The sequence below is a fragment of the Ovis aries genome, chromosome 5 (genome assembly GCF_016772045.2).
Source record: "Ovis aries strain OAR_USU_Benz2616 breed Rambouillet chromosome 5, ARS-UI_Ramb_v3.0, whole genome shotgun sequence".
In the NCBI taxonomy this organism is placed as follows: Eukaryota; Metazoa; Chordata; class Mammalia; order Artiodactyla; family Bovidae; genus Ovis; species Ovis aries.
In genome coordinates this window covers 50,665,950-50,680,641 of record NC_056058.1, presented here as the reverse complement: position 1 = coordinate 50,680,641, position 14,692 = coordinate 50,665,950, and the positions used below count along the sequence as shown (strand labels likewise).

Here is a 14,692-nt window from a genome sequence, read left to right as displayed (position 1 = left end):
GCACACAGCAGGATGAGTGAGGGTCAGGCAGTGGGGCCACCATACAGGCTACCACCAGAGGACCTGGGGCCCACATTGGCTCTCTTTGCAGGACAGGTAGCCCTAGCCTGCGCTCAAGCTGAGGACACCCTGGGAAGTGAGACTTCCTGGCGGAGAAGACAGAGAAAAAAGTGAAGGGACAAATGCAAGACCATCTTTACCATTTGCACTCAGGGTATCAAGCCTGGCAAATAATACCAGGTAAACTAGACCCATGCAATGAGTGCTCTCTCTGTGCCAGGCGCTGCACTGAGCCTTCACTTGTATCATCTCATTGAATCCTTACCAGAAACTCAGGAGATGCAGGGTAGTCATGCTCTACTAGAGAAGGAAACTGAGGCCCAAAGAGGTCATGTGACTTGTGCTATGTCTCTAAGCTAGTGAGTACTCTGTCTGTCTCCAGAGCCAGGGAATATCCTCATTGGATTCAGACCCTGTGCTGTTGGGAATCTCCAGGGAGTAGAATATGAGGGGGTAGGGTGTGGAAAAGAAAGTACAGAGGGGAGCACAGGTGATGCTAAGGCCAAGGAGGTCCTCATCATACCATCCAAATGGCCACAAGCCTCCAGGCCAGTGGCCCGACTGGAGTCACTTTTGTCCCAACAGGCACCTCCAGCCCTAAGGACCTACCTAGGCAAAGTTGACCCTTAACTCCCATCATATCAAATGCTTTACAAACCTCTGGACTCAACCTCAAAGTAAAGTGCAAGACTGGACAATGGTGGGGCAGCAGCAGCAGGAGGAAATGAGAAGGAGCAAGCCACCTCAAGGCCACCCAAGCCAGTTGCCCTCTTGGCCACCTCCTGGGTCTCATCTCTGTGACAGGACTCTTGGACAAGAACTGCAGTGGGGAGTGAAGAACTGGAGAAAGGGAAGGAAAGGGAGAGGAAAGTGTGGGAGAGGGAAAGGTATAAAAACCTCCAAGACCAAGGAGTGGGAGGCTGGGGGATTCCCCAGGATAGGAGCTCAAGCTAGACCAGATGTGGAGAACAATGGGCAGGAGGCTGGGGAGCCAAAAGGGAAGGGGGAGGGAGGCCACACCGTTGGGTCAGAGAGGTCATTGTGCTTCAGGAGCCAAGGCCATGGGGTCCTTTATGATCTGGTCTGTGTGGGCAAGGGACTGCCCTACGGCCAGTGCAGGAGCCAGAGCCAGTCCCAAGGCAGGCCAGACTGCAGATCACAACACCCACCTCCAATAACAATGTCATTGCTCATGACTCTGGGCCAGGCTTTCCATGCACATTCCATTTCATCTCCAAGATTTCTGCCTGAGAGGTCTACTGTTCTTATTCCCATCTCACTCTCAAGATGAGGCCCAGAGAGGTTGAATGACTTGTCCCATATGACCCAGCTGGGAACTTGCAGGGTCAGAATTTGAACCCAGGCAGTTCAGCTCTGATGGCCACTCTCTTAATCAGCTCTGCTTCCCTTGAGACAAAAACGGGTATTGGGGCAGAGTCAAGACTGAGATGTAGACAAGGGTGGGAAAGAGGAGTGGGAGAGGAGTAACGGGAGATAAAGGAAACAAGGAGAGACAAGGAAGGAAGAGAGGCTGAGGCGTGACTCGTCCAGGAGGGGCTCGGGCTCTCTGCTTACTTGAACACAGCAGGGGCTCCCCTCCCCTCAGCGGCCGCCTTCCACATGGACAGCACCTTCCCATCCGGCCTGTCCCCAGCCGCATCCTCCTCAGCGGCAGTCCACTCAGCTTCACGGAAACTCTCTTTCTCTAATTGGCATAGAAACTCACAGCCCTCCCTTTTCCTGTAGGTGGGGTTTCCATAGGAAAAAGCTGCTTCTCTGTTTCCCTGGCCCAGCAACTGTTTGGAAGTCAGATCCCCACATCCTGCTTCACTGGGTCCAGTTCCTCTTGGACCGACTCTTGTCCATCACTGGCTGACGGGGACCCACAGTGCCCTGTACCAGGGCTCTCCTGGCGATTTTACCTCATCGGTCCTTGCACCTCTCAAATCTCTTCTGATGAAAATGGCCTTTCTTTCTGTTAGTTCCATTATCTAATGATGGGACGAGGCTGTGCCAACAGGTCTGGGGGCAGGAGAACGGGGCTAATCGGGTCCCTCAGGAAACACTGGAGGCCTTGCCCAGCCCCTGAAGAACTCTAGCAGTTTCTGGATCTAGCGCACTCTGGTGGTAAGCATGATGCGACTTCTGTCACTTCTGGGACTTCTGGGGCCAGCTGGCTACTTGTTCCTTTCAGGGGATTGTCAGGAGGTGGCCACTCTCACTGTGAGATATCAGGTGGCAGAGGAGGTGCCGGCTGGCACCGTGATAGGGAAGCTGCCTCAGGAACGGGGCCGGGAGGAGGGGCCTGGCCAAACGGGGGCTGCCTTCCAGGTCCTACAGCTGCCCCAGGGACTCCCCATCCAGGTGGACTCTGAGGACGGCGTGCTCAGCACAGGGAGGCGGTTGGACCGGGAGCAGCTTTGCCGGCAGCAGGATCCCTGCCTGGTGTCCTTTGATGTGCTGGCCACAGGGGAGCGGGCGCTTATTCACGTGGAGATCCAGGTGCTGGACATCAATGACCACCAGCCGCAGTTTCCCAAAGGTGAGCAGGAGCTGGAAATCTCCGAGAGCGCCTCTCTGCGCACCCGGATCCCCCTGGACAGAGCTCTGGACCCAGACACTGGCCCCAACACCCTGCACTCCTACACCCTGTCTCCCAGTGAGCACTTCGCCCTGGATGTCATTGTGGGGCCCGATCAGACAAAACACGCAGAACTGGTGGTGGTGAAGGAGCTGGACCGGGAAATCCACTCATTTTTTGATCTGGTGTTAACTGCCTATGATAGTGGGAATCCCCCCAAGTCAGGCACCAGCTTGGTCAAGGTCAGCGTCCTGGACTCCAATGACAATAGCCCTGTGTTTACTGAGAGCTCACCGGCCCTAGAAATCCAAGAAGATGCTGCCCCTGGTACTCTCCTCATAAACCTGACCGCCACAGACCCTGACCAAGGCCCCAATGGGGAGGTGGAATACTTTTTCAGTAAGCACGTGCCTCTGGAGGTGCTGAACACCTTCAGTATTGATGCCAAGACGGGCCAGGTGACTCTGCTCCAGCACCTAGACTACGAGAAGAATCCGGCCTATGAAGTGGATGTCCAGGCAAGGGATCTGGGTCCCAATCCCATCCCAGCCCACTGCAAGATTCTCATCAAGGTTCTGGATGTCAATGACAATGCCCCAAGCATCCATATCACGTGGGCCTCCCAACCACTGCTGGTGTCCGAAGCTCTTCCCAAGGACAGTTTCATTGCTCTCATCATGGCCAATGACCTGGACTCAGGAAACAATGGCCTGGTCCACTGTTGGCTGAGCCAAGAGCTGGGCCACTTCAGGCTGAAAAGGACCAATGGTAACACATACATGCTGCTAACCAACGCCACACTGGACAGAGAGCAGTGGCCCCAATATACCCTCACTCTGTTGGCCCAAGACCAAGGACTCGAGCCCTTATCAGACAAGAAACAGCTCAGCATTCAGATCAGTGATGCCAATGACAATGCACCTGTGTTTGAGAAAAGCAGGTACCAGGTCTCCACTCGGGAAAACAACCTACCCTCTCTCCACCTCATCACCATCAAGGCCCATGATGCAGACCTGGGTGTTAATGGGAAAATCTCATACCGCATCCAGGACTCTCCAGTTTCTCACTTGGTAGCTATTAACTCAGACACAGGTGAGGTCACCGCACAAAGGTCACTGGACTATGAACAGATGCCCAGCTTTGAGTTCCTGGTGATTGCAGAGGACAGCGGGCAGCCCCAGCTCTCATCCAGTGTCTCTGTTTGGGTCAGCCTCCTGGATGCCAATGATAATGCCCCAGAGGTGATTCACCCCATACTGAGCAATGGGAGAGCCAGCCTCTCGGTGCTTGTAAACGCCTCCACAGGTCATTTGCTGGTGCCCATTGAGAATCCCAATGGCCTGGGCCCAGCAGGCACCAACATACCGCTACAGGCCACCTCCAGCTCTCGGCCATTCCTTTTGGTGACTATCATAGCAACAGATGCAGACTCGGGTGCAAATGGAGAGCTTCTCTATACCATTCGGAGTGGGAACGAAGCCGGTGTCTTCGTCCTCAGCCCCAACCTGGGGCAGCTGTTCATCAACATCACCAATGCCAGCAGGCTCACTGGGAGTGAGTGGGAGCTGGAGATTGTGGTGGAAGACCGAGGCAGCCCCTCCTTGCAGACCCGAGCCCTGCTGCAGGTCTTGTTCGTCACCAGTGTGGACCACTTGAGGGATTCAGCCCGTGAGCCAGGGGCCCTGAGCACATCAGTACTCACGGTGATTTGCCTGGTCGTACTGCTTGCTGTCTTTGGGTCGATCTTGACTCTGATCACGTCTATCTGCCGGACGGAGAAAAAGGACAACAGGGCCTACAACTGTCGGGAGGCAGAGTCCACCTACCGTCACCAGCCCAAGAGGCCCCAGAAACACATTCAGAAGGCAGACATCCAACTTGTGCCTGTGCTAAGGGGCCAGGTGGATGAGCCTGGTGAAGTCGGGCAGTCCCCCAAGCATGTGGGTGAGGAAGCAATGATGGAAGCAGGCTGGGACTCCTGCCTGCAGGCCCCCTTTCATCTCACACCGACCCTGTACAGGACTCTGCGTAACCAAGGCAACCAGGGAACGCTGGCTGAGAGCCGAGAGGTGCTGCAGGACACTGTCAACCTCCTTTTCAACCACCCCAGGCAGAGGAACGCCTCCCGAGAGAACCTGAACCTTGCCGAGCCCCCGCCTGGCCAGCCCCGCTCCAGGCTCCTGAAGGCTGCGGGCAGCCCCACAGGAAGAGTGCCTGGGGACCAGGGCAGCGAGGAGGCCCCACAGAGCCCGCCAGCCTCCTCTGCAACCCTGAGGCGGCAGCGGAATCTCAATGGTAAAGTAGCCCCTGAGAAAGAATCAGGCCCCCGTCAGATCCTGAGGAGCCTGGTCCGGCTGTCTGTGGCCGCCTTTGCGGAGCGGAACCCTGTAGAGGAGCTCACCATGGATTCGCCTCCTGTTCAGGTACCTCTCTCTCTGGTCACCTCTGGGCCACCACGAATAGCATCAGACCCCGTCACCCTCCCATTCATTCCTTAGGCTCACCAAGCACCTTAGGATGCACTGGGGGCAGTGGTTCAGCTCTGGAGTCAAAAGAATTTAGCTGTGTGATCCTGGACAAATGACTTACTGTCTCTGAGCTTTAGTTTCCTTATCTATAAAGCAGGGATGGCAGTAAGAGCATCTGCCTCACACAATTGTCACTTAATTCCTATTGAGGACTTACTCAGAGCACCTGGCACAACCAGACACACAGCAAAGGCAGCGAGCAACAGTACCTGCCTTCATCTCATTTGGGCAATTTTCCCTGTGAAGCAAGCTGGCATGGGCATTACTGCCCCCGGGGTCTCAGGGGCTGCCTGAGACCCCAGAGGTTGCCGGCTAGGCCAGCTGGGTAGGGCAGTGGAAACAACCATGGGACTTGGGAGTCAGGCAGATCTAGGTTCCAGTTTCGGCACAGTCACTTTAGGAGCTGGGCAACATTATCTTATTTTCTTCATCTATAAGACGGGAGTTGTGATACCAAACTTACCTGTGTCTACCTCCCAGGGGGTTGAAGATTAAATGGGATGATGAATGGGTGTGTCCTAGGGTTTACTGGACACAAATGGAAAGCTTTTTCTGGGATGGGGCCTGATCTCACATCTATATCGACTCCTCTGATCCCCAGATCATTTCCCTGTGATCAAGGCACACTTCTGTCGTGAGCCAGGCCATCAGCTCATGTTTCCTGCAGAGCAAGGACATAGCTTCCTTCCCCCACTTCTTCCCCAGGAAGCCACCTGGAGGCGGCCCAGCTGCTCTTTCAGGAGTCCTGCCCTGGCTCTGTGCAGCCCCAGAAGTGTTGCCCAGAGCCATTCATTCATTCACCTATTCATTCATCAAATGCTTAATGAATAAGCTCTTTGTGTCAAATATGGTGCTGGTGGTTGCCAGAGACAGCAGAGAGCAGGCCCTGCGGGTGACCCTATTGAAAGAGAGAAGGGCACCCAGGTGAGATCGACATAAAGGTAAGAGGCACCTTGCCTAATTCTTGTGTCTTTCCAATAGCGTAGTGCTGCAGTGGAGTCAGATCTGGGTTAAAATTCCATCCAGCCCTGCCTCTAATTGCTAGGTAGCCCCTGTGAGCCTCAGGTGCCACATCTGCAAAATGGGTATAATAGCATACTTTTCCTTGGGTTACTGAAGAAGGACATGAGATTAGATACCACTGGACAGTTAGTGAGTGCTTATCCTGAGATCTATTACTAAGTGATTTATAGATGTTCACTCATTAAATACTCATATCCACAACCAACACATGGCCTGGGTCTTGTTATTATCCCCTGTTTTACTGCTGAGGAAACTGAGCCTCAGGATTCCTTAAGGTCACACAGATGGGAAATGGAGCAGGGGAAGATTTAGGATTTGAACCTGAGTCTGACTCGAGTCTAACTCTAGCTGTGAAATGACCCAGAATGACAGCACATCACCTAGGGGCTGGCACTCAGGGTGTGTCCCTGAAGTATCAGCTGTCACTCGAGAAAAGGGTGGCAGGTGCCTTAGGAGGGTTTCTGGGCCTGGGCCAGGAGGTGGGAATGGCCCTGAGGCAGCAGTGGGGCCCTGACACTCCCAAGTCACAGTGAAACCCCAGTCCCAGCCACCTCCCCTTCCAGACCTCCTCTGAGGTCGGCCCTTTCTGTCACAGCTGCGCAAAGGGCAGAGGGATCTCCTCAGCAGGGAGGTGAGTTGGGTCCGGGAGGCAGACACAACATTTCTAGGAGTAACAGCCCAAACCCCTCGACTCTGCGGAGCATTTTAAACTTTAAAACCACCTAATTAATCTTGACAAGCCTGAGAAGGCTGGGTAGGATTTTTAGAGTCACCTTAGAGATGAGGAAACTGAGATCTGAGTACATCTAAAAACCTGCCTGTCATCACACACCAAGCTAGAAATGACTTTGACTTGGCCTGTTGCTTCCCTCAAAAGAGCCTGTGGGGCCTAGCCCTGAACATCTCACCCACCCCTGTCCCCATTCACCAGCCTTTCTGAAACTCCACTGTCTCCTCTGGCCTTTCAGCTTGAGTACCTTCTAACTGAAACTCCTTTCACCCCTCGCCCAGACTCTCACCCTCTCTCCACTTGCTAACCCTCTATGGAAACTCCAGGTCTCAGTAGAGGGGCCTGTGATGCACTATGAACTCAGAAAACATTTGCTGAAATAAGTGAATGATTTCCCCCTGTAGCCACGCCCCCCATACACACACACAACTGCCTCCTTGCTCTAAGTTGGATGAGGGGCTTTCATCTGCTCCACTTCACCTCTATCTTTTCCCAACTCCGATGTAAGCCCCCATAGTTGCCCACATGCCCTGTCTCCCCCGACTGTTCTCCCAGGCAGACTGGGAGTTCCCTGAGGGCAGCGACTGGGCCGTGATCTCATTCTTACTCCCATAGTAAGCACAGGCCCTGGCACAAGCAGGCTCTCATTAAATACTTGTCAAGTGAATGAACGGATGAATAAATGGTTCAAAGACACCCTCTGCCTTCTTATAACATGGTTACATCTGACCCACCAACATTGGCTGAGCGTTTGAATACTGCTGAAGAGGGGGATATAACACTTTAAGATGATTCTTATTGAAGTAATAATACATTTATAGTCAGGAAATGCCTTTTCCACCCCCATCCCACAGTGTCCACCGGGAGCAGGTCTCATGGGGCCCCCCCAGAGGGCCCTTATTCTTTCTCTCAGACACCCAGTTCCCGGGAATCTGTAGTTGACACAAAGCTAAGCAGGGAACCTGCCTGCACACATTCCTGCCTCCGTCACCATCACTGTTCACCATCCCCCATCCGATCCACAAACATCTGAAGCTGGAGGAAAGACTATAAAAAGAAAGCGCCGGCATTGAGGGAAACATCCGGTAAGGAAGTGTGCTGGGTCGGAATTGTGTGGAGTCAACAGATTTTTCCTGTCTTGTAGCAAATCTCCCAGCTGCTGTCCTTGCTGCATCAGGGCCAATTCCAGCCCAAACCAAACCACCGGGGAAATAAGTACTTGGCCAAGCCTGGCAGCAGCAGGTAAGCAGCACGTAGCCCCAGTTCTGGCTTCTCAAGCCCCCTCCCCACCAGCCTGCCCTCACCCCTGCAGCCTCTGTGCTTCAAGGAAGGGTGAGCACATTCCAGATGCTACTTCCCTAGGAGACTGCAGAGAACAGCACCCATCCCCCCACCCAGACAGCTTGGTCCTGGAGCTACTGTATTAATAGTATTTACAGGACCCAGAGTCAATAAGGAAATGACTTCATCCCTGAGGCTCTATCTGTCCTCTGACTTCAGAGGGACTAGACTATGGACTTTAAATCTGCAACGTTCAGCCTTCTTGCTCTTGACCCTTAAATATAATATGAAGGTTCCTGGCTAAGGATATGGGTATGTGGGTGTGTTTCTTTGGGCTGTCTTAGAATTAAAGAGACCTCAAGAGGACAACTAATTTAACTCCCTCTTGTTACAGATGGAGAAACTGAGGCTCTAAGTAGTTTGATCCTACCCAGCTACGTAAACTTGAGTAAGTCAGATCAAGCCTCAGGCCTGCAGTTTCTCATCTGTGAGATGGAGGTCGCCACTTCCTTGTAGTGATGGGGTAAGAATTTAGTGACCACAAGTGTTCTAAGCCTGTGGCCCAGTGCCTGGAACAAAGGAGGTATACAAACAATGCTAAGTCCTTTCCCCTTAAAGTGACTTTGCTCAAGGTCAAGTAACCAGTGTGTGGCAAAGCTGGGATTGGCTCTCAGGACACTCACTTCCAGTTCAGTGCTCTTGTTGTGACATTTTGTTTGGTTGGTTTTTGGCGAAAATATCTAGAAACTCTGTAGAGTAGGGGTGAGCACATATACTCCAGAGTCATCTCAGCCTGCCTTTGAAATCTGACTTCATCACTTAACCTGTGGGAACCTTGGGCAAGATGCATAATCTTTATAAGTCTTGGTTTTCTCATTTGTAAAATGAGGATGATAACAAGAGAAGCCCTTACAGAAGTGAAAGGTTTGATGAGAAGGCGAATATACCCTGCAAAGCATATGTCTGACTCAGAGTAATTGCTCAATAAACATTAGTTGTTGTCATTACTTGCAAACTTGCCACCTTCCTGCTGAAATGGCCATAGAGAAAAAGCAGCAAGAACTCCAGGCCTTAAAGGCTGTTGGGGAGCCTTCCCAGATGCTGGGATGAGAAGCCAGGCCTACCCACTGTGCTGAGGTAGTCCCAGGAACTGGCCTCCTCAGTGACAGAGGGCAGCCATGGGAGGGAGAGGCCAGGGAGATAGCAAGAAACCCCATAGTAGACTCTTAGTAGTTTTGGGATGCCTTACCTCAGCTGCATCCTCTATTGACCTGCTCTTCTGGTCTGGGATTTAGCCTCAAACAAGAAGAAGGGAACATTCAGTCATTCAGTCCACCAGGTATTTATTAAGCACCTACTATGTGCCAACCTCTGTTCAGAGCACTGGTGAGAGAAGACACAGACAAAAATCCTTGCCCTTGGAGACCTCCCTGATGGTCCAGTGGCTCAGACTCCGCATTTCCAATGCAGGGGGCTCAGGTTTGATCCCTAGTCAGGAAACTAGATGCCACATGCTACAACTAAGACCTGGAATAGCCAAATAAGTAAATAAAAATAAATACTAAGAAAAAGAACCCTGCATCACTGGAACTCATACTCGGCTGGAGGGATGGAGAGATGGAAGGGTGATTGCGCTGGATCAACCAAGGTTTACTAAACTCCTACTCTGTACCAGGTAACGAGAAGGAATGGAGGGACAATGGTAAATAATATCTGTGCATTCAGTCACTTTTGTTTGCTGAGTGCTTACAACACTGTGCTAAGGCCTTTACCTGCGACACCTCATTTATCCCCACAATGCCCCGTAAGGTGGTTGTTATTTATTGCTCTCATTTTACAGATGAAGAAACAGACTCAGAGTAGGCAAGGGGGCTGGGATCAAGAAACCCAGGTTGGTCTGACTCTGAAGCCTGGGCTGGGAACCTAGTTCACTTTGCAGATGAATGAATGCTGGCATGAATAGCAGAATATTCATAAGCAGGAATGAATGAATGTGTGTGTGAATTTCCTCACTGGTGGAATGGATTGGCTTCCTCTGCAGGAGTGCAATCCCAGACACAGATGGCCCAGGCACCAGGGCTGGTGGCCAGGCAGAAGCAGACCAGGAGGAAGGACCCCTGGACCCTGAAGAGGACCTCTCTGTGAAGCAGCTGCTAGAAGAAGAGCTGTCGAACCTCCTGGACCCCCACACAGGTAGGGACTTCCCAGGGTCACTCTGACTCCACTTCTGCCCCTACAGTCCCTTCCTGTGCCCAGGCTTCAGAGGGCTGCTCCAATCCACTGCAGGGAAACACAGCTAGTCTATTTCTGAAGAAGACTATCAGCAACATTTTTCACTTCCCCTGGAGCTTCAGGTCTTCATTTGTTTAAAGACCAGATTCATCTTTGATTATGCATGTAAAAAATCATCAAAGAATAGTGAACAATTACTGAGCTCTTGGTGTGTGCCAGGTACTAAGGAAGAGTCTTGTAGGCATAATCTCAAGTTAAGCTTCCACACAGTCTTCTGAGGTAGACATTAGGAGTTCCAACTTAGAAATCAGCAAACTGAGGCTCAGAAAGGTATCACAGCCGCCCAGAATCACCTAGCTCATCAGTGATGGAAGGGAAGTCAACCTGGGCCCACCTACCATTAGGGGACCTCTCTTTACCTCCTAAACCACTCATCTACATTTCTTTAATGTGTTTGAAGACCCCTTTACCATGAGAACTCAAGAATCTGCTGGCCCATCCACACCTCCCCAACAACACACATCAGTCAGCCTCCTCCAAGTAACACACACTAAGTCTGACCTATGCTGTGGTTTTCTGTTGCATAGTTAATAATCTATTTCTCATCTGGTCATATTCATGTGCTGAAGGCATGGCAGGGATTTCCCTTTCCTTGGTTAAAAAAATATAGCTAACATTTATTGAGTGCTTTCTGTGTGCTAGTCCCTCTTCTAAGTGCCTCATGAGAAAATCTTCTGAGATTGGGACTATTCATTATCCCCATTTCATAAAGGAAAAAAAAACAAAACTGAGGGGCCAGGGTTTTAATAATTTTCCCAAGGTTGTGTAGCCTATGGTTATTAACCCAGGCAATGTGGCTCTAAATTAAAATTAAGTAAAATGAAATCTACTTAAAAGTAAGTAAAATGAAAAATTCAGTTCCTCAGTCATACCAGCCATGTTTCCAGTGCTACATGTGGCTAATGGATATTGCTTTGGACGGCACAAATACAGAGAACTTTATAGGACTGCATTGTCTAGAATGTAGAGCTATGAGGTCCATTCCAATAACCAATAGCCATATGTGAAAATGGCTGGACCAGCTGAGATGTGATAGAAGTATAAAACACACTCGAGTTTGAAGACTTAATATGAAAAAAGAATGTAAAACATCTCATTAATAATTTTAAAAATATTGATTATATGATAAATGATATTAAATATAAAATTTACATAAATTAATCTCACCTTTTCTTTTTACTTTTTAAATCTGGCTATTAGAAAATTTCAGATGACCTCAGTGCTGGTGTTATATCTGTATGCCCCAGCTTTGTGCTGGAACCTGTGGGCTTAATTCCCATGTGGTCCTGATTCCTCATAGCACAGAGGGCAAGGAACACAGGAGGATGGTAACAAGTTGAAGAGCGAATAGCACAGCAACGGTAGCAGAGCCTGCGCTGCCCATAGGGCTGGACCGTGATGGGGCTACTGGTGAATGTGCCTGACACTGGGGTCTCGGTTGCATCAGGTAAAAGCCCCCCTGGAGGATGTGATGATGCTCATATTTTAGTGGCTGCATGAGCTCACTGCATCCTCATAGCCACCTACAAGATAAATGCTACTATCTCACCACTTTATAAGAGAAAAAAAGAGGCTCAGAGAGATTAAGCAAGTTTTCCAAGTTCACACTGCTCATAAGCTGCAAAGCTAGGAAATCAAACCCCAGTCTACCCAGTGTCCACCTGCCTCACAGTGAATTCACCATCATGTTTCAGCCCTTCTCCTACACTCCACTGATTTTCTCATTCCAAGCTTCATTCCTTCTGAAGCCCTCTGACCCTTATACAAGGAAAAGCCTGATTCTGTAACACCAAGAGTTCCAACCTTATTACCCCAGAGTCTCAGGGAACTAAGGTTTACATTTCCCAAATGTCCAGGGTTAATATTTATGTTCATTCAATCATTCAATAAACGTTCACTGAGCCCTGGGCATGGGCTGGACTAGTCAGAAAGGGACTGCCTCACAGCCTGCATACCCCTGCACTGACAAGGCAAGACCAAGACTCATTTATCAATAGAAACAGCATTTAGCTGTATTTTGGAATAACTTTTCAAAATCACAAAAGTAATATTTGGTTAAAAGAGACAAATGTAGATAAACAAAAAGGGAATAAATCATTTCTGCCCGGGGCAATTTCAGCTAACACTTTGACTTCTCCCTTTCCAGTCTTTCACTCTGTGTACAGGCTTTAAACCGGCTCACCTTAAGCAAGTATTAAATACACGCTAAAGTAGTTGTTGTGCTTTTTCTTTAAAGATACAGATTCTTAACCACAAGGCCTATGCTTTGTCTCCTCTGCCCTGGCCTCTGTAACTGGGCCTGGGACTGGTTTCCTAAGACAGGATTTTCTGTTGAAGAGATGGCAAACGGAGAAGTGTGATGGTGGGATTCGGGGTCAGGGGGACTCTTTTTCACTGCCCCATGCCTTTCCCGGGACAGCTCTTAGGCAGCCAGCCCCTTCACAGGTTTCCTGCAGCTTGAGAGGTGAAGGTTGAGGTGTCGAGAGCATGTGGTGTCGAGAGCAAGTGACAGTACAGACCTTAGCAGGCCAGGGAAACCAGAACCACAGGTGAGCACCTAGCATCCAGGGAGAGAGGAAGGGCACATTCTCCAGACAGTGGGTCTCAGTGGTTCAGTCACAGGGGGCTTCCAATCATCAGACCTGGGGGTCAAATCTGGGCTTGCGTGCCTAGTAGATGAATGACTGAACTTCCCGGAAATCGTTTCCCCATCCATAAAATACTCTTGACTTCAAAGGTGCGTGTGGAGGTTAAATGAGATAATTATGTAAATTGTTTGGCACAGAAATACTTAATAAGTGGTCACTATTATTATGAATAGGAAAGGAAGGCAGCAACAAGCCAGGAACTACAGCATTGGCTAAAAAGGGGAATCCCTCCAGCGCTCCCATCCTCAACTAGTGGTGTCTGTCCTAAGGGAATGAAAATCCTGGCTGTACAGGGATGGATGGAGGCCACCTAAACCTGAAACACCCCTGGGGACTGGGAGATGCTTTAGAAAGAGGCCAATTTCTAATTCTAGGCCTTCCTCCTCCCGCGGCCGCGTCCTCACTCCAGCTCACCAGCGAACCTCAGTCGCTGCCTTCCTGCCCAGCGCGCTTCCTCGTCAGGGCCTCTTCCTTCCCGCCCTCCTCCGGCCGCCCCAATTGTTCCCCCCATTTCCCTTCCCTCCTTTGTCTGGCGCCCCGCCCGCCCGCCCGGGGCTCCGCCCTCACCGACCGCGTCCCCTTCGCCCCCTGCAGGCCTGGCCCTGGACCGGCTGAGCGTCCCCGACCCGGCCTGGATGGCAAGACTTTCTTTGCCCCTCTCCAACTACCGTGACAACGTGTTCTCCCCGGACTCTGCGACCTCGGAGGAGCCCAGGACCTTCCAGACGTTCGGCAAGGCGCCCGAGCTGAGCCCGACAGGCACGCGCCTGGCCAGCACCTTCCTGTCGGAGATGAGCTCGCTGCTGGAGATGCTGCTGGAGCAGCGCCCCGCCGTGCCGGTGGAGGCCGCCTCCGAGGTGCTGCGGCGGCTCTCTGTCTGCGGGAGGACCCTCAGTCTAGACCTGGCCACCAGCGGGGCCGCGGGCTCCGAAGGCCTCACGGGCCTAGCTGGAAACAAGGGGGCCGAGAGCAGGACCAGCAGTGGCAGCAGCAGCAGCAGGGGCCAGTGGATCCAGGAACCGGGGACCCTGGGGGATGTTAGGAAGCCCAGGCCCTGAGGATTCTGGGACAGGAACTGGTGTCTCTAATCTTTGAACTCACTGACCAGAGGTGGCCTGAGAACTTTAGGGTGATGGATGCTGCCCCACAGAGGAGGCGGGAGCCCCAGGACAAAGAGCTGGCTGACCAAAGCAACCCCATGTTAAGTGCTGGCTCTACCTGTGGAATTTTTGGAGGAGGGAAGCAGTTTGTGGCTAAGTGTTTGCTGGCAAAACACATGGAAGGAGAGCACAGAGGGTTCATCCTCTTTGCAAAAGAGATGCCAAGGAGCATCCCAAGTAGGAAGGAGGGCCTGGTTGCACCCTGGAGGGTTGGGGACTGGATCCTGGGGCACCAGGCAAAGCTCTCTGACCTACTAATAAAAGGAAATACAGTGGGTAGTTACCCTGTTTGCACCTGTCAGGAGGGACAGGGAAAAGGGAAGAGTAGGGTGAGGGTTGTCATCCAGTCGCTGGCCGGAGTGTCATTGTGGGCCTGGATGGGAGGGTGC

At 51.4% G+C, this 14,692-nt stretch overlaps 1 protein-coding gene across 2 annotated transcripts; it reads left to right on the top strand.

The window, feature by feature from the left end:
- The first annotated feature begins 1,851 nt into the window (after positions 1 to 1,851).
- Positions 1,852 to 14,586, top strand: PCDH12 (protocadherin 12). 2 transcript variants are annotated; one of them, XM_015096111.3, is made up of 4 exons: positions 1,852 to 5,064; positions 8,067 to 8,164; positions 10,245 to 10,396; positions 13,738 to 14,586. In XM_015096111.3, exons 1-4 carry the CDS (start codon positions 2,194 to 2,196, stop codon positions 14,199 to 14,201), a joined length of 3,585 nt encoding a protein of 1,194 aa, XP_014951597.2. In that variant the 5' UTR covers positions 1,852 to 2,193; the 3' UTR covers positions 14,202 to 14,586. The 2 variants fall into 2 exon arrangements, with proteins under 2 accessions (XP_014951597.2, XP_027826153.1); XM_027970352.2 differs by lacking the exons at positions 10,245 to 10,396; positions 13,738 to 14,586 and adding an exon at positions 8,598 to 8,726.
- The last annotated feature ends 106 nt before the right edge of the window (positions 14,587 to 14,692 follow it).